This window comes from Harpia harpyja, chromosome 10, assembly GCF_026419915.1.
Source record: "Harpia harpyja isolate bHarHar1 chromosome 10, bHarHar1 primary haplotype, whole genome shotgun sequence".
NCBI lineage: Eukaryota > Metazoa > Chordata > Aves > Accipitriformes > Accipitridae > Harpia > Harpia harpyja.
The window spans coordinates 41,822,153-41,845,481 of NC_068949.1; the positions used below are offsets into that span (position 1 = coordinate 41,822,153).

The window sequence follows — 23,329 nt, forward strand, 5'->3', positions numbered from 1 at the left end:
CACCGCAGCCTCGCGAGACCGCGGCGGGGGCGTGGCACCGGGGGCGGCGGGCGGCAAGATGGCGGCGGCGGGCGGTTGGCTGAGGAACTGCACGAAGGTGAAGCGGGGCGCCTGAGGGCGGGAGAGGGGTGGGTCCCCTGCCATGCCGGGGTCGCCGGGCGCCTGAGGGAGCGGCGGGCCGGGCGTTCCGAGCTTGAGGGAAGGGGGGGATCCCGTCTCGCCTCTTATCTCCTGTCACCTCAGACCGCCGGTTAAGGCTGCCGAGGGGCTGCCGGTGGGGGCCGTGGGTGCGCGGCGCTTGCCGAGGAGGCCCCCGCGTCTCCGTTACGCGTCTCTCCGGTCCCGCCTGTGGGGACGAGGGCGGGCTCCGGGAGCCCGGCTCCCCGCCGGGGGGCTCGGAGCTGGTGGGGTGCGGGGTCTGCTCGGCCGGTTCAAATGCAGCTGTGCAGCGGGGTGAGGGTGGGCTTGGAAAGCCCTTTTCTCCTCCTGTCTGGCGCTTTTTTTTTTTTTTTTTTTTGTATGGAGGGGTGGTATTAGGTAACTTCTTGTTAAAAAAAGTTCTTGCAAGTCTTGTGAAACGGCTTGTAGTTGGAGCAGCCCGTGGCAGATATGCCTGTGAGGAGGCAGCACAGTCCTAGCAGCAGAGGTGCTTTGATGTCTCCTTTGGTTATCTAAACAGACTTGTGGCACTGTAGAGGTAATCAAAAGACAAAGGAAACATGCGGAAAACCTGGGTTTGTGCGGCACACACGCTTTTACTGTGCCGAGTGAGAAGGCGTGCTGGCCTGGGACCTCCTCCTGCAGCTTGTGGGTGTGTTGTGACAACTGAAGTAAAGAAAACCAACCCCATAAATGAGGGCAAGCAAGCTTCCAGTGATGGAGCTTCTCTGCTGAGAAGCAGGAGCTGTCTGGAAGATGGCTAGGACAGGTACAGGAGTGGAGGTCATCAAGGAAAGCCAAGTGACCTTAGGAAAGTACATTGCTTTGGCCTTTTTTTATTTATATCTTAGTGCTGCTGCCAGGTCCACCAGCATTAAAATCTCATTTTAGATTGTAAAACAAACAATAGGAAGCCAAAAGAACCGATCTTTAAAGAGCTGAGGTGGAGGTAAGAATTGAGATAAACAGAAAAATCAATGTTATCAGCAACCCAGAAACCAATTTTCAAATACATGTGTTTAGTAGGGCAAGCAGTCTGAATCTTGTGGCAGCATAAATCACTACCTTACCTACAGAAAAAGAAGGGAAAAAAAGCAGGGAAGCAGTATCAAAGCATTTGAGTAACATATGTGCACTTTAAATAACTATCTGAAAGGTCATAATACTATATGACTGCGTGACTTCTAAGACTAAAAATGTAAACAATAATGTAGTGACTTGATTATTTTTTTTGAATCTAAATGTTGAAATAAAACATCGTTTCTACACTGCGCTATTACTCTGGCATACCTGTTGGCTGCTGCTCTGTGTGTGGGTGTTGCCGATGTAGGTCCCATCCCTTGGGGCCATCCTACTGGTTTTAAGACTTTTCAAGGTAACCTTTTTATGCATGTTCCTTTTGTCCTCTAGCACCATCTCAACTGGGTATCAAACAAGCGTTTATCAAACCCTATCTGCATATTCTCCTGCCGCAGTAGGACACTTTACCACTCTCAAGTGGGTTGGTTGCAGTGGAAGAGCCTCCAAGTGAAAGCTCTGGGGAGGGGAGAAAGCCTGGGGTGGTTTCTACTAAGGGGGAGGGAGGCTAAGTGAACGAAGGGACAGTTCCCGTGAGCGCTAACTTTCTCAGAACCTTTGGCATTGTTGCCAAGAGCGGGCCTGCTATGGTGGCTGTAACCTGTAACAAACACTGAGCTCTTTACTGTGTTTCAAAGCTTCTACTTGCTAGCCAGGCATTTGGCAGGTCACCTCTGCCGATACAGCCCCATGTGCATGTGCTTGACCTTGCTGAACTGTTTTTAATCAAATTTGTCCAGCTTCACATTTTCCTGAAAGCATATGAGAAAAATCTGTGGGGTTTTTGTGGTCTACAAGATCTGTACTTCCCACTTTGCATGGAGCAGAGTCCTCTGCATGCGTTTAGTGATGTGTTCACCTGCATTGTTGATAATTCTACATGCAAGTGTCAGGTGCCATCAAATTAAAGTAGAGGTAATCCCAGCGTGCTACCAGTTGTTTCAAAAGTACTGGCTTATTGGCTACTGAACGTACCTACTTGCAGCTTTTCGAAAAGTTTTGTATTCTTAAGAAGGCACTGTGTATTTTTCCTGACAGCTCTTGGTCAGTACTGGTGAAATATTCTCAGTGATTCATCTTTGGTTATGCCACCATGAAAGAAAAATGCTCTTTTCTTTGTACTTGGAAATAAAGTAGTGGAAGAAGCAGGAAGTATGTGTGATTTGTAGTCCTACAACTGCTCAGGAAGCATACTGTGTTAAATATATATATGTGTGTGTATCTGTGCATGCTCATGTTTTTCCTTCTCAGACCTTGCTAAGAATATGGACTTACGCAGGAGGATGCTTAATGGTCTTGCACATCTGGGTATTGAGTGATCCTACCGTAGCTGGATGTTCTGCGAATAATCCATTCCTGACTGACAGCTTCCAGAAAATGGTTGCCTTGGATTTTATCTCTATTAAGGCAACTCCTGTTTTCTTTTTCTGTGAAGACCTAAGGTGGCTCCAGTAACTTAAGTCTTCATTTGAAAGTGTTGCAGCTATTGCTGATCATCTGAACTTTGTATTCATGAATCAGCCCCACTAACCAGTATTTGTTTTATGTGACCAGGGGTGTTGAATGTGAGTGAATATTAAACATTCACAGCAATATTTGTTTTCTATATTGCCACTTCTTACTGTTTTTTTTGTCATGCATGACTGGTTGTGCGAAAGTTGGAGTTTCCTTACCGTAATAGACTTATGCATCTTGTGTCTAAGACAAAAAGAGTCTGTAGATCTGTTTTACATCAGTTCTTCAGCCAGGGAGATGACAAGTGTTGAAAGCCAACATGAAAGAGAGTGAATTATTAGAAGGATCAAAGGAATTTTTACTTCCTGACCCCAAAGTTTCTGCTGTTTTTTGAGGAATGCTGCTATCACAGTGTGGATTGCAAAGTTGTCCTGCGTTCTGTGAGCTAAATAGCAGTCTGGTTATGGCACAGCCAGTCAGTCTGCTCACTGTAGGGTTAAGAGTGTGTGCTGGCAAAAATGGATGTTGGCAGGCATATGCTCATATATACATTATGGCACAGCTGTGTCTACTGGGGGTTTGTGTCAGCAGTTGTCTTAGTAAGACATTAATATCTCCACACTTTAGACTGACAATAGCAATAGTGACAGATATCTGTAGCAAAGATCTGATCTGTAGACGTTAGCCACAGAATAAGTTGCATTTTGGGAGCTGTGAGAGCAAAGCCATTTCTCTGTCTTGCCTCTTTTGAGATCAGTCAGTTGAACTGTGCTTCTTTTTTAATAGCGCTTTTCAGGAATACATTTTGCAGCACTTTAGCTACTGTTAGCCTGTTACTTTTTAAGCCAGATCATATTCATTATGCTAACTTTTTTTAAAATCCTAAGAAATTATTCTGTTGTTAGAAAGTATATTAACTTTCAAACTAAACGTGTTCCTTTCTAAAGCCTGCTGTTATGTACTTGAGTAAGTCTTTGAATGCTAAGTAGTTTATAGTTCTCCAAGGTACAAAATTAGTTACCTGTCACATTATCTATGTCCACCCACCTGACAATCACTATGCGTATCTTGCTCCCAAAAGCCACTGTCTGTTCTGTTCATTTTTGTGCCTTGTGCCACATATGCTTACCACCATTCCCCTTATAGTAAAATGCTCGTAATACCTCTGCTCTCTTGGTTGGATAACCAGTGCTTCTTCATATCATTTGGAATTGTTGTATATCGTGGACGAATGGGGAGAGTTTAAGCATAAATTACTCAATTTTAGTTCCTTTCTGTACTTTCTAAATAACCAAATAAGACACATTAATTATTAGTTACATAGTACTATCAACATACTAACTGTAGGATTTAAACTAACTGTACAGAAATTTACAGAGGCATTCAAATGCCAGGGCTTTGTCTATGAAACGTGTGCTCATTCTGAAAATCATTGTGGTGGATAAGAACTCAGTTTGAATACAAAAATCTATGGTGCTGTTAAAAGTTGTGCCCTTCCACAGCAAAATACCAATAATCCAGATGAAGTGCTATCAGATTGCTTTAGAAACAAGAGTTGCGGGTCCCTAGAAAACCAGGGAGAAAGCTAAGTCTATCATTAAAAGTTGACAGGTCTTCTGTAAAAAGCATTCTTAAGTCTATTTCACATTTGCTCTTATCATATTTGTTAATGAAGATATTAATTCTATCAAAATATACACTTCCTACTACGAATATTGCAGCAGACTTGCAAAATCATCTATAGAAATAAATACTATCAGCAGGGTTTATTTGCTTGTAAACACCAAAAATTGCTAAAATCAATGTTTGTGAATAGTTTGTAGCATAACATTGTGTTAGCAAACTTCCAGAAAGAAAATTGTTTGGGGTTGAAAGAAGAATAATTAAGGGATATTTTCTTTAGGACACTGGGGGGGGGGGGGGTTATATCTTCTCAAAAACTTTCAAACTAGACATTTAATGTAAGTTGTATTTCCTAATCATTTAGTGAATAAAAACACTGGGTAAAATTGTGTATTGCTGTCTGTATACAAATACAAATTCTGTTAACTGTTTGCATGTTCTGTATTTGTTGTCAACAGCTGAAAAGAAATATGCCAGCATACTTGGCTCCTTGGAGAGCTTCTCCATGTGTCTTTAGATCCTCCAAATCGGAACTCATGCCAAATCTAGCCAGTGATGGAGTTGTCTGTGCTCCGCTTCAAACATTCACCGAAGAGGAAACAATGCTGAAAAATATGGGTACCTATTATCTGTGTAGTTAAAATTCAGAAAGTCCAACTAGAAGGGAAATTTTAGCTTTAAAATTTCCTTTCATTATTTAATTCTAGCTAAATGTTGAGATTGTTGTGGGGGATTGTGCTTAATTTTAAAACTGCTATAGTTCACAAGAGAAAAATGTAATGTTCTTTTTCCATGTTACCATAGCACAGTTCCGCATACCACAGTGCAGTTTACTCTGCATAAATAAATATTAACTGTTTAAAACTTGCTGTTGCAGAAGTGAAGTTGCCTGGCATTGACTAGTACCCTTTCTGAGGTGTTTAGTTCAGCTACAGTTAACTGCCCTTCCGGTTTTCAGAGATTTCAGGTATAGCCAGAACGGTGACAGATGTGATGTGAGTGTCTGCAATGCAGCCAGGCTTGCACGAAGAAGACTGTTTCAGAAGGGATCCTCAGAGCAAAGGTGAAAGAGTGAGGACCTGCATATCTGGGAGAGAGCTTATAAAAGGCTCAGATTAAACAGAAACACTCATACAGGATTTTGTGCACTCAAAATAACATGCTTTAAAGCCTGAGACCATCTTCCCAAACTGCAGGTTTAATTTATAAAGAAATACGATACAGCTAACCAAATAAAGGATGTATTTGAAATATTTTACATAATTTTTTTGGTCAACCAATGTTACATAAGTGTTGCTGAGATGCTTTCAAAGTTTCTGAATTTATAGGAAGTATTTGTTTTGGTTCAGAGAGTTGTAGATGAGTTCAGAAAGCAATTATAATTGAGCCTTGCGGCACATCACCTTGTTTCACTTGGGCAACTTTTTGTCCTTTTATTAACTTGTCTGGGAGAGTCAGGGAATACATTCATAACCTGTTAGAAGTACCACATTACTGTTATATTGATCTTCAAGGAGAGTGTTAGAATACTTACACTCTTTCTTTCTTCTCTTCATTACAGTGACAAAATTTGCTCAGGAACGAGTTGCACCTTTGGTGCAAAAAATGGATGAGAATTCGAAAATGGAAGACTCTGTAATACAGGGATTGTTTGAACAAGGGGTCTGCACACTTTTACTTAATCTTTTATTCAGAAAGTGAGATAATTTTATGAATCTAGCTGTGCATTTTTCAGATATTTAGATTAAAAAATTGAGGGTTATAACTCAAGTGAACTAATGAATCATTACAAAATTTGGATTTATCAACAGCAAGGCAACTTTCTCTTCTTTTTTTACTGCATTATCACTCTCCATCTTTTACTGTAATATTATTTCCATCTCTCCCTCTGCTGTACCACATTCTTCATCTTTGCTTTGAGTTTCTTGTCTTCCCCCCCTGCCCTTATTTTTTTTTTTTTTTTTAATTGGCTAAGTGTAATTGCGTAGAATGCTAGAATTGCCATGACTCCAATAAGCGTTGCTGGGAAAGGGTATCAGGAGTCCTCTGTGTCCTTAATGGGCAACCACAAGGACTTGTGTTGCAGATATCCTGGTGTTTGTTCCTGGATTCAATTTAGCCTTTCCTGCTATCAAACATAAAGCTTGTCCGTGTTTAGAATGTCATTTTATACAATGACAACGCTAAATATTAGACTTCTGTTGAGATTACAATTGTTCTGGAAACGGTAATCAAACTAGGGTGATGATTGGCCTGTATACTGGACACGTTATTTCTTGCATGAATTGGCTGTCAGCTTCTGTGAAGAATTACTAGTTTGTTTAAGGTATTGAAGGAAAACAGGTCTTTGGGGAAGGGTCTGGAAATACTTATGTTCTGTGGTTTTCATTTTAATCTCTTAAGTATCAGCTTGGACTAACAAGTTGTTGACGGGAACCAACAGATTGATCTATTTATGTTGCAGCTGATGAGTATTGAGCTTGGGGAAGAATATGGAGGAACCGGAGCTTCATTTTTTTCAACCATATTGGTGGTAGAAGAATTGTCCAAAGTTGATCCAGCCGTAGCTCTTCTATGTGAACTCCAAAATACACTAACAAATAAGTTGTTTACCACATATGGAACAGAAGAACAAAAGAGAACTTACCTGCCCAGAGTTGCTAAAGATACAGTGAGTCAAATTCTCACTTTACTAAACTATAATATAATTTTTAATAGTTAAGTAATGTTAGTGGGTGGGTTTTTTCAGTAACTGAATGGGTGACTGCAGCATTGGAAAATACGTGTGAACTTTCAAACACTGGTTAGAGCTGAGATGATATAGATACGTCCTGTCATCAGTAGCTGAGACGTAAAAGTGGAAAGGCGCTTATTAGTTTCATTAAAATTTAATTTGCTGTGGAAAAGAACTTTGAAGCAGTTGACTTTGAGAGACGTGTAATTACATAGTGTTTCTATTCTTAATCTCCATATCTGAAACTTAGTTACTTTGATGCAATAGATTAAAATGTTTGAATTTAAAAGACTTGTGCTTGTTTATAACTATTTTTGTTGTAGAATTTGTTATATGTTGTGCCTATATTTTCAGTAAAAATTGAAATGAAATTTTCCCTTCCATTGACAGATAGGCAGTTTCTGTCTTTCGGAGGCTGGATCTGGCAGTGATGCATTTTCTTTGAAGACTCGGGCTGAAAAGAAAGGAGACTACTATATTATCAATGGCTCAAAGATGTGGATTAGCTTAGCAGAACATGCAGGAGTTTTCTTTGTGATGGCAAATACAGATCCATCCTTAGTAAGTTGCTAAAGAATAGATGCATTTCAGTGTCAGCTGATGATGTATGAAACTATGGATTTTATATTAATAATCTGATGTTAAAGGTTAATATTCTTTGAACCTTTCCCTAGCTGACAACAAACCTTTAAAAATATTTCCCAACAAAAACTGAGAACTTGCTGAGCAATTTAATAAATTCCTCCCACCAGGGAAAATAAAAATGTCAGAATCATAATTGCTTAGATGGAGAGCACAGCATGCATTTGTATTATTCTGAGTAACGGAAGAACAGATAGTCTTAAGTCTTTCCAACCCTTCTGACTGAACTGACAAGTTGCTGTTGTTGAAAGGCAAAAGAGAGCTTAGGCTACATGCACTGGAAAACTAACAAGAATACAACAGCAAAGTATGTTCAGGTGAAAAAATATGTAGCTGAATATGCATGTTTCAAGTTTTGTCACCAATTTGCGTATAGGTAGTCGATTCAGAAAAGTCAGCTGCAGGCTGTAAAATGTGCTATACCAATACGGTAGAGTGATAATCAAATACAAAACTAAATTGTTTAGAACTTTGATTTATTTTTTAAACTTCTTCCAGTATCTCTTTCTTAAAAATTTAACTTGAAGATATTTATTTTTAAAATTAAAATTTCAGGTTTTGACTAAATAAGAGGAGAGGTTTTTCTTTCATTGTATTAAACAGTTGAACACCATGTCACTTTCTGAATTTTTATTCATCTCTTCACAAGCTGGTGGGTGATTTGAGTACTACATACAATGAAAATATATTTGATAAGCCAGTTTCTATATTTAACTGCTGTGCATTGCCATATAATCTGGAGTTGTTTCTTCTGTATTAGTGTAACATTTTAAAAATATATAATACCTTGTCTGCTTGAAGTTAGAAATTTGCTTTTGAATATTCAAGAAGGAGATTAAAAGTCAATGCTGCTCAAAGATTAAATAACAGTTGACGTCAGTTTAAATGAGAGAACAGACCAGTGTAGAACTGTGTACTGAAACGTACACTCTGCAGTAGCAGCTCTCATTTGGTGAGATGGGCTGTCATTGAGGTGAGATTGAAACAGCAGCCTCCTCTCTAATAAGAGGCAACTCTTTGAGAGGAACCACAGGACTTTTCCTGCCTCTCAGTGTTACCCGCATAGTGAGAAGAGGTGCTGTGGACGTTAGGGACAGGAAGAGATGGAAACATGGCCAGAAACACCTCACAATTTTGTCTGTAGTACGTTGCATAAGAGACGCTACCGTGGTTCTGGCTGGGGGAAATGCTGAGGGAGCAAGCATGAGTGGTGGAAAGGAGAGAACTGGGAATAAGAATTACATGGAGAGAAAAAGAGAAAGTGACAGCTATCAGGAATCACTGTTCTGTACTTCAAGAATCTAGTTTAAGGCATCAAAGATATGAAGATTGTAAGCCTCTATGTAGGAGATGCCAGAATTTAGATTGGCTATACAATCTATGTGTTGTCACTTGCATTATTTAGTGTCCTGTCCAGATCATTATCTGAATACCAAATCAACTCTTGGAGCTTTTTGATAACAATCATAATGATTTCAGACTACTCAATTATATTCCCACTACCTCTCTAAAGTGAAGAGACAGTGGTACCAGTGTTCTGAAAACTGGAATCACAAGGAGAATGCGTGCACCAATTCTGGGTGTTAGATTAGGTCTGTTAAAATACTAACAAATTTGCTGCACTTTGAATATTCATGCACAGTTGCCAGTGATGCCAGTCTCATCAGTCAGTGCTCTTACTTTGGACGACCTTAAAAGGAAGAGTATATATGCAGCATTCCATGAGAAAAGTAGCTGAAGTAATTGAGCTTAAGTAAAATCTTGCATCCTATAGAATCATCTGACAGATGGGTTTAGAGCCTTTACTCGTTTGACAACTTTAGTCTAAAGGTACCCAATGTCTTCCTGCAGTCCGTTGTTTGCCTGTGACATACGTTCCAACAGCAAGCAGTAACTTCACTGCACAGCAATAACTTGCTTTCCCAGTGGTTTCCATTATAGACAGGCACCACAGTCCTGTCTGTTTCATTTATGTAATAGCAGTCCCCTGTCTTATCAAGAGAACTTTTAATGTTGTTCCGATTATGTTTTCCATGTGGAATTTTTTAACAGGAAAGTATCTCTGGCCTTTGTTAAGCCATAATTAGCAGACATAGAGGGAACAGATGATGGTGCCAGTGTTTTATTTAGTAGTATAGTATTAAGCAGGTGTATAATTTCAGTAGTGGAATGAGATATTTAGACCACCATTTGGTGATATTAGTATAAAACCCAGTTCTTGATTATTTTTTGATTCATCCTAGGGATACAGGGGAATTACTTGCTTCGTAGTAGATCGCGACACAGAGGGACTACATGTGGGGAAGAAGGAGGACAAGCTTGGAATCAGAGCGTCTTCTACCTGCCCAGTAACATTTGAAAATGTTAAGGTATTGTAAGTTGTTTAGCTATTGAAGCATAATTTGTGTATAATTGGAACTCAACTACATATGAGGAAAGAATGTTAACTAAATTCCTAGTATATTTTTTTTCTTTAGACATACTGATTGTTTGGCATATTTTAACTTTTTCCTCCCTATTCTTTCACAGAAGTCTTGAGGGGGGTTGGGTTTCTTAAATTTTGATACAGTTTTTCTAAATCATCAGTTTATAGTCATATGTATCAGAAAATGTTCTAATCAGATATTCTAGGAATCAAATGTCTGGTTTATGTTTTATGCCTTCACTTAGGAGGAACATTAAATAAAACATGTACATTGATTCACCTGTGATCCATACCAGCAGTTGCAAAGCAGAATAGAAGAGGAATAATTGAGTGGTTTTATTCTTTAGGTTCCTGAGACCAATATCCTGGGACAGGTTGGACAAGGCTATAAGTATGCAATTGGAATGCTAAATACTGGCAGAATAGGTATTGCTGCACAGGTGGGTAATTTTGTTTAATACTGAATACAACCAGTATATAACTTTGAATTTGGATTGACCATTACAAAATATTTAAAGTTAATAAGAATAAACTTTAGAAAATACTTTATTAAAAACTAAATTGCCACTAGATGTCGCTATTCCTGTATCTAAGTTACAGTAAAATACTAAAACAACTGTAAATGGTAAAATTCTCCTTCGGTGACATAACCAATAGATTTAGAAAACATTAAATGGCAATTAGTTTGTCTTTGGTGGTTAACTTATTGCTACTGAAATATATCAACATTTTTATCTTCTATTATGCAAATTTATTTTACAAAGAAAGCTAGGTTTTGAAAATATAACACACTGAAATGTTTAATATTAATACTTCCAGCTGTGATTGTATGGGATTGCCAAATGTGACTTTATGCTAACTGATGTTTTCCCAACAACTTATTTTTAAAATAAATATGTTTTTTTAATAGCAGAAGTGTCCTAGTTCATTGTTGTGTTTGAAAATTGCACCTTATGGCATCTTAGGGGAAGATATTTGCTGACCTTGGAGTTATTTCAAAGTGTTGTATTTTGTTGTAAACTCAATTTGGATCTCAGATTGCTGCTGATTTCAGTGGAAATCAGGCTCAGCCCTATAATAAAATGACTTATGACGAGTTTTTACATTTTTAATTTACTTTTGAAGTAATCTTTTTTTTGTTTCTACTTTGTTGTGGATGTAATTGTGCTGTATAGGGTGTAATATGTCTATAGTACCAATCTCCCTTATCTTTTGCCTAAGTTTGCAGACAGACCAGAAGTAATCATCCTCATGAAATTTAGACTTTCCACATGGCAGTATACTATGCTGCTAAATGGGTTGGCTTTTCCATCATTCCTATAGATTATCTGTGATTAAGCTTCGTCTGATATGGCATTTAAAAACTAGGGCTGTGGGCCCCGTTGTTCCCATAGATATAAATAATATAGAGGCTCTGGCAGTAAAATACATGGTCTGGATTTTACTTTTAATTACTCCAAGTTACAGTTATAACCTAATTAAAAGGTAAGGTCAGGTAGTTGTTATATCTTAGTTACTACTTTCGTGGCACCTTCATATGAAGAGAAAAGGACTTGAATGGACAAGAACAGCAGTTCTAAAGCCCTGTAGTATTGAATTTAGTTTTGCAGTAGTAATAGTTTTAAAAGATAATGAACATCTTATAAAATGTAATTGTGGCTGTGAAAACAGTGTCAGATAGTTTTAGTGCAAGGTAGCTGCATATATTGCTACAGGTGCTGAAGTTGATATACTTGGTTTGTCTGTATGAGTTTATATGAGAAGGCAACAAATCTGGTAATACAGCTGAATAGCAGCAGACTGTATTATGTTCTTTTCCCACATACTCATTTTCCTGTGTATTGTGGTTTTTTTCTAGAGCCTTAAATGATTAAGGAGTAGATGTCTGAACCCAGTCAGAGTCATGTTTTTACCTTCTTGGGGCCCTTGGCTTTCAGCTTAATATGTGGGTCTGTCCAAAAATACCCATACACTATTGTACATCATTAAACATATTTTAAGCTGCTTGATATGACAGCTGACTGCCACATTGTAGTATCCCATCTTGACTTAGAAAAGTTTTATGAGATTCCAATTTTACCATATACTGTTACCTTGCTTTTTGATAGTTCTTCATGCCATTCATTCCCCCCCCCCTTTTTTTTTTTAACTTCTCTGATGCTTCCCCTAATCTGATTTCCTATCTTTGTTTTTCCTAGGAAAGAAACTAGGTAGAAAGAATGCGTTCAGGTGGATGGTAGTTATATAGTGAAACCAACTGATCTTATTTACTAATAACTATATATTCCAAGATATATGAAAGGCAGGGTCCTTTCTTTACTGTCTTGTTTGGAATGGAATACGCTTCTCAAAATTTGGTAGTTAAAAAAAAAAAAGTAAAACTAGTTTGCTTTCCAGATTTCCTAATGTTTCCTTAGGCTAACAAATCAGACACTAGTGTAGATGTGAGTTGCTTTGTAAATGTTTGTATGTAGTTTTCCGAGATGTTATCCTCCAAGATAACAATTGTGTTTTGCTGTCTTTGCTGCCAAGTGAAGAGAGCGTGTGAAAAGACAATGGGTCTTCTAAAATTGTTCTGTTGAGTTGGGTTTTTTTCTCAAAAATGCTGGAACAAATGTTATCTCTCCTTCCACTATACTAATTTTCCAACTTCTGAAATAAATTGCTAATTCTGACAGTCTAGTGTCTTCTATAAAATGAGAAATTATTTTGATTATGAAAATAGCTTTGAATAATAATCCAAATTATTTTTCCTTTAATGGCATAATGTAGATCTATAGATCTTTAGTTTACAGTAATTTTCCCGTGTAACTAAGAATTTTGCCAGAAACACTTAATATTTGTGCAACCATATTTGACCTATAACATCTGTTGAAAAATTAGTGATAGTGTTTTCAGAAATACTTTGCCTTTAGTAAGAAAGTTTCTTTCAGGAATGGAATAGTATGGAATAGGCTTATTCCTCAAAATTTGGGGGGTTTTTTTGTCCTAACTCGCCTCAATATGTCTTATTTCTTACAGATGTTAGGACTGGCACAGGGGTGTTTCGACCATACGATTCCCTATACAAAGGAGAGAGTCCAGTTTGGGAAAAGCATATTCGATTTCCAGGTACTTGTTAATGAACACACGGGAAGTGTCCTCCAAGAGAGCAGTAGTTAACACAGTAGGTGAAGTCAGTAAAATGAGTAATCCGATTTGCATAATTTGTGCTCCACCTTGTGTCACGTCTCTACTTCTCAATATTTGAGAATTTTTCAGAATAATTTTGGATGACCATTCATCTGCCATGTAAAATATATAAATTCAGTGCTATGTGCCTTTGCAAGTACCATAGAAATCATTTAAAACTTCAAAACATTATTAACATAATTCCTTGATAATATATTCACTCCCTTTGAAAATAATATACCTGGAACTGCTTTCTCTTCTGATTTTAATATCACAGTATGTTGAATGTGTTCCAGTTTTTATGCCCTTTCATGAGGTGTAGGGGAAGGCCTTTTTCTGGAGACACTAGAAATTATAAAAAGATGAGGAAAACTGATTGAATTATTAGATTTCCTGTGTTATACAAAGACATTTAGTTTCCATGATAATATCTGTATCTTAAAACGAAAAAGACTCTTTGTTGCAAAAATGATGTATAGTTTAATAAGGAAGATATATAATTGTAATTACTATAGTAATTTTCTTGTTAAAAGAAACCTACATCTCGGCTGAAGAGAAGGAACATTAGTACTACTCATAATTTATACAAATTTTAGGAAGCACCCACAGATATCTAGGAAATTATTGGAACTGTGTCTTTTGAATGGGAAATGGAATTTATAATTGCTGAATCATTTTGTTATTTTGACCTGCATTTATATTTTTGCAAATTTTAGGGAGCAGTGTTAATGTTCTAATAAGATGAAAGATTTCATTGTGGTTTAGGACCAAGTTAGGCTACTAAATGTTCGTTTTCAGTCATCATGTTTGGGTCTCCTTAAATAAACCCATTCTTTTGTAATACCTACCATTTAGATGTCAGCTCCATCACCTTTTTCCTTCCCTTTGAATTCATTCATCAGTCATGTCCTCTATACTTTAATGCTGATCCTAACTCTTGTCTCATGGCTATGGAAAATGGGAAGAAGTGGTTGTCACCTTGTTAGTTCTCCACTTTATTTAAGAGCTACTTTTTTGCAGTCTTTCTCGGTTAAGCTCATCAGGGAACTAGACTTGTTAATGTATGAATGTTCTCAATAGACAGCCGCAAAATAAAAATACAGGTTTGACCTACGCGTGTCTCTGCAGCACTGAGGAGAATGTTAAGATTTGGCTGAAATTTTCCTTGATATTCATGGGTGCAGATAGGTTCCTGTTGAATCCTCCTGTCCAGCCAGTCAGGCAAGAAGTTCCCCAGTGCTCCTGAATCCAAGAAGAGGGAAGGAGAAAATGGGAGTGCAGTTCCTAAAAGGACTTTGGTGGCCCAGAGGTTTTCCAACACCGATGTCATAGATGCAGAGACATGCAGAATTACTAGTCCATCTAGATTTTGTATTTTTATTTTAGAGTGTAGGTATGTTCCTTAGTGAAAAGAATGGTTCTTGCTAGAAATTCCAGTTGAGTACTAGACACCGGTTCTGTCTGACTTGCGGCGTGCTTATTACAGGGGATGCAACATCAGATAGCTCAGGTGGCCACACAGTTGGAGGCAGCAAGGTTACTGACCTACAACGCAGCCCGTCTTGCAGAAACAGGAAGGCCATTCATAAAGGAGGCCAGCATGGCCAAATACTACACTGCTGAGGTAACTTACAGTCTCTTTATTCAGTGGATTTATTTCACTGCTGTTTAAAAGTTTCTTCTGTTACTGAACGTATAACTTTTAATTCATGTTTTGCTGTGAGATCTGTGGATGTACTTTTACCTTGTTCCTCATTCTCAGTCCGCGTACGGAGTGTCAAGTAGGCCACTAAAGAACGAACTGCTCACGCACCTAAATAAAATTTTGAAAACCAAGCAACAACATTAAAAGAGAAAGTGAATTAGTATTTTCGCTTATCTAGAGAGATTGCATTTTCTCAGAATTCTCTTTTTGTGGCTAAAGAAGTGGCATGGTGAGACTTCATTTGTGACCGTTTCAACTCTGCCAGTCACAACTGTGGGTCTTAATATGATTCAAAACTGGATTGCTTCTGCCTCTGTTTAATTGCTGTCTTGCATACCACTGCTAGTCTTTTTCATAGTGCAGCATGTGAACTGTTGCAGTAATGGTTATTGAATTCTTGATGTCCTCTGATTTAGAAAAATGTCATTTTTATTCTAAAATAACTTGCATAAATAAGATGAATACAAAAATATCAGTTCTTCCTCTTCCCACTTGTTCTAGTAACTGCTTTAATTGCTGTTTTGTTTTTACTTTAAATAGCCACAAAGAATAAAATTTACTACCACCTGCATGAAGTTGAATCCTGAAATTGTAACTCTGAAACTATTTTCATAGGTTGCAACACTGACAACTAGTAAATGTATTGAATGGATGGGTGGTGTTGGATTCACAAAAAATTATCCAATAGAAAAGTACTATCGTGACTGCAAGATAGGTGAGTGATAGTTTCTTAACAAGTATTTCTTGTAGCATTAGTAGTATTAAAGTTTGGGGATGAATGACTGGCTAGCTTTTTAAGATATTTTTTTCCATGAGACTGTAATCAACACTGATTCAAAGGCTCAGATATAAGAAGGGAAATCTTTAGGTGTAAATACCTGTGTATGTAAGGCTAGTTAAAATGTTTAATTAGATACCAATAAAATACAGACACACACATTGTGTCCCATTCTATTAAGAAAATTCCAGTTCAAAAAAATTGAAAATACTTTCTTCGGCTTTAAGATCTGAATCTATGTGGAGTTTTATTTTCAAGACTTCCTTGTTTACTAGTAAAATTCTTGGGCCTAACAGTTTGACATTTGTAACAATATTACCCTTTGACTTTTATTGCTGATAGCATTTGTAAATACTTAACTTTTGTTGGTTATTTAGGAATTGCTTTTCAGGAAAGCGTCTTGTCATTATATTGTACCAGCAGAAGAGTATTTTAATTGTTGCAGATAATAAAATATGAACATTTATGTAAATAATTCTGTTTCTAGAACTTGCTTAGTAAGGCATCACTTCATAATTGTAAATGTTCTGACTGGACTGTTAGAACAATATCTTGGTCTCTCTTCATATACTGACTGTGGTTTTATAGTCTTCTAATTTATTTTCTTCTGATTTCAGGTACAATATATGAAGGAACTTCAAATATCCAGTTGAGCACCATTGCAAAAAGCTTAGCGCAGGAGTACTGAAACCATAAGGACTTCTTGACTGTTAGCAGAAATTATTTCCCTGAACATTCATTGTGAATTGCATATTTATTTGTAATTATAAAAATCATTAATGACATCATAAATAAGAATACATCATCACAGATGAAATCATAAGGAAAACCATGAATTCCCCATTTCAGGATAGTGAGTGTGTAATTCATATGAAATCATGAATTCCACATTCAAATCCAAATCGTGGGTTAAAAGTATCTCTTTCTGCCTGAGAGACTTCTAAGCCAACACATTGACTGAAATTTTTTTGCTGCCTTAGGTTATGCAAGCAGTGTATCTCCACTTTGAGATTTCGAAGTGAAAACAAAAGCAGCCAAATCCTTGGCTTGTCTGGTGTGAAAGGTTCTGTTAAGCCACCTGGGAGAAAGGACTTTATGCGTGCAGCAGAACTGTTGCGTGACGTGAAGCTGCTGTTTGTTCATGATGCCCTTTATTAGCATGGGGTACAGGAGAGGTATGTGGAAAGAGATAGAAGCGATGGTTTCCTCTTTCCCAGGTGGAGCGATGTCTGTGGAGCTGCTGTAATTGGAGTAATTTTTATAGCAGCCCTTAGTGTGTTCTTAAGTATATCTTGGTAATTAAGCCCTTCCAGCCCCAATTTGTAGTACTGAAAGGTGGATATTATCTACCTCCCTTTCCAGCCTTCTCAGCTGTTAAGGGTTTTAATCTAAGAGGTTATTTATAGTTCTCCTTTCATAAAAGGTTGAGTTGAAATCTTTGTGAAATGGCGTTAAAAAAGCTCTAGTAGTTCTGCAAAAAGAGATATAAGCTAGGTAATAGGAGTGCTGTGATACTACCTCACAGTGGCCTTTCCATGTTCAATGCATTTTATAAACTTTAATCCTCAGAGCCTTCCTGGGAGTTAGGGAGGGACTGTTAATTTGCAGCCTAGAAAACTCCCTCATGGAAGTTAGTGGTTCTCTAGCAAAGTTTTTTTCCTTTTAAGAGAGAGAGAGAAAGGGGGGGGGGGGTAAGAAGTATTTGCTTTTTTATCCCTCTTTGTTTACTTTAAAATTAGACATTTTATTTATGGCAGAAACCTCTTCAGTGCTGGAGAACTAATTAACTAACAATCAAGAGATGGAAAGCTTAATATATGAAAAATCATTATAATTGCTGTAATTGCCAATTTGTTTCAAGTGTTTTGGGGAGGGAAGGATTGGTTTTCTGGTTTTGGCTGACCTAGAAGTATCTCATTTTTAAAGCTTACTTGTCACTGATGATTCACTTTGAGTGGAGCTTAGACTGTAACAGTCTCAGAATCCTAAACAATTTTGTAGCAAAACTAGGGTAAATGACACTTAACAAATATGATTTTGTAAAACAAGCAGACTGCAGTGCCTTATACAAAGAAACAAGCAAGGAGGAAAAGCACTATTAAAAAGTTCTCTGACTTTCTGTCAGCTTGAAAGGGAAGTAACTACTTTAGTGAATTAATCCCCCCACATACACACTTTGTCTGTTGATAGGCAAAGAATTAATGTGATAATTATCCTTATGCCAATAAAAAAAGCCCCTCCCATATCATTTTGATCAACAGCTTTGAGATTTTCAAAAATACAAGAGTAGGAGGGTGGACTGGATGATTTCTGAAGTTTTCTTCTAGCATTATTATTATTATTATTATTATTATTATTATTATTATTCATGCATTTCAGGTTGTTTGCAGGCTTTCTTTCAGCTGAATTGAAATGGCTGCTGAGATTGTTAGACTAGAATTAAGACTACAGACACCACAACAGTTAACTACAGTTGTTCTGCTCAACATAGTCTATCTGTGAGTCTAAAATGATTATAACCATACTACAAAATGCTTGCATTAATGTTAATCAACGTGTGATGAGTTGTGCTAGTGTGAGGTAGTCCCTAGCTGCTGTAGTTCAGCCTGCTTTGCTAACACAAGTGTCAGCAGAGATCAGGTTTTGATTCATACTTTTTAATAGGTCTCCTAGTTTGAGATACTATCTTAGCTTGGTTTCTGCAGTTTTCATGAGGCTAGGAAGCAAGTAGCAATACTTAACTGACTTAATATAACACTAAAAGCAAATGCTTTGTGGAGGAAAGTGCAGACCTCTTTGAAGGACTGTTAAGGGCTGGATATCCAGGATTATGTAAAAGGACTGTCTCTTTGTGTAGAACTGTGTCAGGTATCCATTTGTAAAAGTAATCAGGAAAAAATCAAAATAATGTGATTTCCTACAGTCTGAACTCGGATGCCTTAGTCCAGGAAACAACCTGAAAAGCCTCATCAGCTACTCAACAGTTCTTCTCAGAAAAGCAAGGTCAAACCTTTAACTAATGTTACAGCTGTAAATATTCCACATCTCTGAGTTCTGTATGCTGTATTCTATACACAATGACTTTTGAAAGAAATGTATGTATTGTATTTGATTTTTGTCTACAAAATTCTGTGGAGGAATATGTGCACAAATTAATTACAACCGCTGAGTTTCTTTCATTGTTGTTTTAAAAGGGCACGTACCGCTGTGGAGAGCATTAGCTATTCTGGTCGCTGATTCTGGGAAGAGTTAACTTGTTTCATCCCCTTAAGTCTGATTCAATTGCTGCACTAAACGCAGATGCTGGTTTAGCAATAAGATGTGCTGTGCTGTTGTCCAGGAGCTGTTAAGAGCTGCTTGCACTCCCCGCCCCCTGTTCTGTTTGGGACAAGCATTTATGGATTGTCATAAATTGCATTTCTACATTTGGCACTGTGGGCACAGGACTGTTGTTGGTGCCTGGCTGCACCAGTAGGTGTAGGGCTGCAGAGCTGGCGTTGTGAATGCTGTGAGGCTTTCTGTGCTAATGACAATACTCAAAGCTGCTTTATACTCAATATGTATTTATATTACTGAGTTTTCCCTTTATATGCCCATAGTCAGCCCAGTCAATTTAGTCTATTGCCCTGGAACAGCATCTTCAGTATTAAATGTTGCATCTGGGCTTCCCCAGTTAGAAGAAAAGACCTGTATTGAGAATGTATTAAAAAGTGCCCGAATTCGATATTTGACTTGATGCAATGCTAATCTTGTATATCAGGTTATGGTTCTCTAATAATCTGTCATTTAAAATTTTTCCCGGGTCTTGCAATTTTTGCACTGGGAGAGGATAACTATATCATCTTTCAGGTTTCTTTAGTTTTATTCTGGTTTGTGATGAAGGTCTGAGGCAGATTTCCTCTGCCTTTTCCAGAAACAGAAAGGTTTAATTGCTACTTGGGAAATACTCAAATACAACATTTTATATGATGTTTTCTGTGCTGTTGTTCTTTCTTCCATATATTCTTTTCCCCATATAAAGATTGTGTTAGAAAAGGCTTACGTGAAATATGAAGTAATTGTTCATTGGGAGCCTTTTGCTATGTAAAGAATTTTCTAATTAACATGTTAAAGCGTTTCCATTTGGAAACCTTTTGGTGAGAGAGTTCTTTCATTTCAAGTTCTTCCTACCAAGCTAAGCTTGATTTGAAACACAGTCTGCTTTGAAAGCAGCTGTTTGACTTTCCTGAGCTTGCTTATTGGATACATGAAAGCTGAAGAAATGTTTTTCCTCAACCCCCGAATGTATCAGTGTACCAATATGATAGATCTTCTCCTACGAGAATTACGTGAAAGTGGTTAACAGCTACCGCAAATACTTCATAAATATTTACCTGTTACGTTATCACTGTGCAAACTGTTGGCGGAGGCACAAATCAAGTGAGAGCTGACGGGCAGATGAATATGTATTGTACAATTCCCAAAGAATTTTCACACAATTTGTTATGTTGTATTGAAATACAGTCGTTGCAGAGCGTTTTGCAAGGAGTTGTCTTCTCTGAAGTGTGACTCCTTGGTCTAGGTCCAGGTGAGGGGACATGGCTAGAAGTCTTACTCTTCTGGATTTGACTGTCTAGAGTTACGTACTGTGGTTGATTGTACACACAGGTGAGAGGATGCAAGAGTTCTTTCCGAGTCCACGCCAGAGACAGTCAAACAGCAATGCATAGTGAATCCAGAGTTCCAGGCTAACGAATAGGATTTACAATCATTATTTCAGTTAAATATGCCAGTTGTAAGATCAGTTGCTATAATTAACAAAGTCCAGCTTAGCGGCATTGAGGGAATTTCTCATTATCTGATACTAGAGACATTATTAAGCTGCTTTGAAATCTTGGCATTTATGATCCTCTAAAAATATTCTGTTCGTGTGCAATAACTGTCTAATACATGAGGTAACTAGAACTAACCAGTGTGTTTCCTAATAGCTTGTTTCATAGATCAGAGCATTCAAATGTTGATTCCTGTTGGTATATTAATGTTCAAAAGAACATGCAATGTACAATGTAACATTTTTTTGATAAAATATTTTTAAATATAAATCAAAATACGTACAGTCTCAATAGGCAGTAATACCATTTTTATATATTCTTCTGTCTTTCAAGATAATTTGGATTTACATCTTTCTGAAACTATTCTTCCTCTGTGTGTGTCTTAGTAGCTGTAGAGCTACTAATACTGGAGGGCTATACACATAAAAAAATCGCCAGGTGACTTCACAAAAGATCTAAAGAAAAAGCACTGCCCACCTGACAGAAAACTGTGTCTCAATAGCCACGTAGTCAGCACTTTCAGAACTGGATTTATTTAATATACACAATGAGGACTTCTGAACACACAAAAAAATTTGTTCATCAAACATTTTGCAGGGATCTCTGAAGAAAGGAAAGCTATTACAAGCTGTAACCACTCTCTTACATTAAATAAGAAATCAAATAGCAAGAGGAAAACCTAAAATAGAGCAATAAATCCCCAACTTCCACATTGCTAGTTTGTGCACTTGGGGGTCACCTAACCAGGAAATTAGCATATATGAACTGAAATTAAATTCTGCTCTCTAACTAGCCAGACCTGGAGGTCTTACAATCTGTTTGAAGTGTTACACAAACCATTGTCACAATTAGTGACAGTTTTAAAAACATCTGCTGTAAATCGCCAGATAAAGCAGGGCTGGAGTGCTTTGGGTATGCTCAATAGAGAAGTCAACTTGCAGACATTAGCAGGACTTAAAATGAGCTTTGGTTCATCTGTAACGATGGCTGGAGGGTCATGGTGGGAAAGTGCTCATCGGTGGGAAGAGCCGAAACAGAGCATTACTGCTTGTTTGGTTTAGAGCCAAATGCAAGCTGGCAGATAAGAAATGTCTTAATGTTTTCCAGCTATGAGACGACTTTCTTTCCTAGTGTAGAGAGAACGAAGGGAAGAGCAGAGCTGCAATATGATGGGTTCATGTTGAGTTTGTATCCCCTGCCTCTCTGGATCCCGTAAGTTTGATTGATTCGGTTTTAGGAAAGTTTCCATTTTGGAGCCTGCAGAAGGACTCTGGTTGGGTCTGCACTGCGTAGGACACAAGAAGCTCTGATACACACATCCAGAGCTGATGTTCTCCTGGTTGAGGGGTTGTTTCCTGCCTTCTCTTAGGGACATTCAGCCAAGACTTTTAAAGGATGACCCACCTATCAGAGGAACAGAATAATTTTCTGATCATCCTTTTCATCACATTAAGTTTACTGCAAGTCTCTTGGATATTTTTGGCCTGAATTGTTTTGTAGGACATGCTGCAAGATTTTTCTATTCACTGATATGGATCCTAAAGATGCAAATTAAATGCAAATTTTTCAATATAACCAGAGCAGTCATCCAGTTTTAATTTGATACTGTGTCGCTGAGTTTTTCTGCCTTTGTTTAGATGGTACCCAAAGACATGATAATTACATTTTAGAAAGACACTAGCTTCTCTGGAGATTTTTTGTTTTTCTGTAGGGACACAAAATTAGAGAGTATGAAAGGTGAAGAGTCCCAGAAGCTGCAAATGTTATTTATGCTAAAAAGTATTAGCTGATATAACTTTATGGAATCACTGTGTCATGCACCCAACACGGGCTAAAGGACCACCTGAAGCGAAAAAGCCAACTTTGAAATGATACTAAGTTGTAGGCACAATGTTTTACTTTTTTTTTGCATTTTATCTCATGGAGAACAGCTTTGTGTCAACTCTGCTAAACTGACCTAAAAATAATCGAGGAATAATTCAGAAATTAAAGTTAAGGTTCTGGAAATGTAGTTAAATACTGAAAAGCTCCATAGAACTTGTTTTGTTAATGGAGCTGTTGAAAATATAGTTGGTATGGAGTGAATGTGTTTTACTGCAAAAGCTGATGCTGTTTGTTTTAGGAAAGAAAACATTAGACATTCCGTACCTGAGATGGAGGATGTCTACACGCCAAACGCAGCATTTGCTGCAATTGTTCCTGTAAGAATTGAGGCAAAGCACTTTTTTCAGCTTAGGTACTTTTTGAACTTTGAAAATGTTTTGTGACTCCCTATTATGTACTAGAAGATGGTTATACGATATGAAGGCTGTATTTATGTTCATAGTCTTGTTTTCCCCATGTTCAGAGAAAAATTCCTTATGTTCCATTGTATGATTTTTACCAAAGACAAACTGTTATGCTCCCTTCTTAAATTCCAAATTACTTAAGTCTTCTCAATGTCTGTCCAATCAAGCTTTAAAAAGAAAATAATTTTCTCAGTTTAATTGGAGCAATGTCTACATTTGACTGATATGGCTGGTTATTTTGATTGTTGCTTGAATAATAAAAGCTAGATTCAGCAAGCTATTTGTCATTAAATATATTTGCCTGCCATGCAGGATTCACAGTTTCCAAGGTGGGTCCAAAGTAAGGTGCAGCATTAGGTCTTCCGTTTTATGCTAGAAGTATTTTAGCTCTACTGTAGTTTGACTTCAGTAATTCAATTTGCAGAGATAAACAATTCTCTGGAGGTAATATAGCTTGTCAT

General features: G+C 37.6%; 1 protein-coding gene across 5 annotated transcripts in view; it reads left to right on the plus strand.

Annotated features, from left to right (window-relative positions):
- Positions 1–31: 31 nt before the first annotated feature.
- Positions 32–23,329, plus strand: part of ACADSB (acyl-CoA dehydrogenase short/branched chain) — a 28,060-nt gene continuing 4,762 nt past the window's right edge. The window contains exons 1-11 of one of the 5 annotated variants that reach the window (XM_052798874.1): positions 32–97; positions 4,773–4,932; positions 5,876–5,976; positions 6,779–6,985; positions 7,439–7,609; positions 9,934–10,059; positions 10,463–10,555; positions 13,137–13,226; positions 14,773–14,910; positions 15,607–15,706; positions 16,387–22,183. In XM_052798874.1, coding sequence (XP_052654834.1) covers positions 59–97; positions 4,773–4,932; positions 5,876–5,976; positions 6,779–6,985; positions 7,439–7,609; positions 9,934–10,059; positions 10,463–10,555; positions 13,137–13,226; positions 14,773–14,910; positions 15,607–15,706; positions 16,387–16,457 — 1,296 coding nt within the window. In that variant the 5' untranslated portion in view covers positions 32–58 and the 3' untranslated portion in view covers positions 16,458–22,183. Of the gene's footprint in view, positions 98–704; positions 961–4,772; positions 4,933–5,875; positions 6,012–6,778; positions 6,986–7,438; positions 7,610–9,933; positions 10,060–10,462; positions 10,556–13,136; positions 13,227–14,772; positions 14,911–15,606; positions 15,707–16,386; positions 22,184–23,329 lie in introns of those variants that run through there. The other 4 variants (XR_008236889.1, XM_052798873.1, XM_052798876.1 and 1 more) reach the window with 4 other exon arrangements.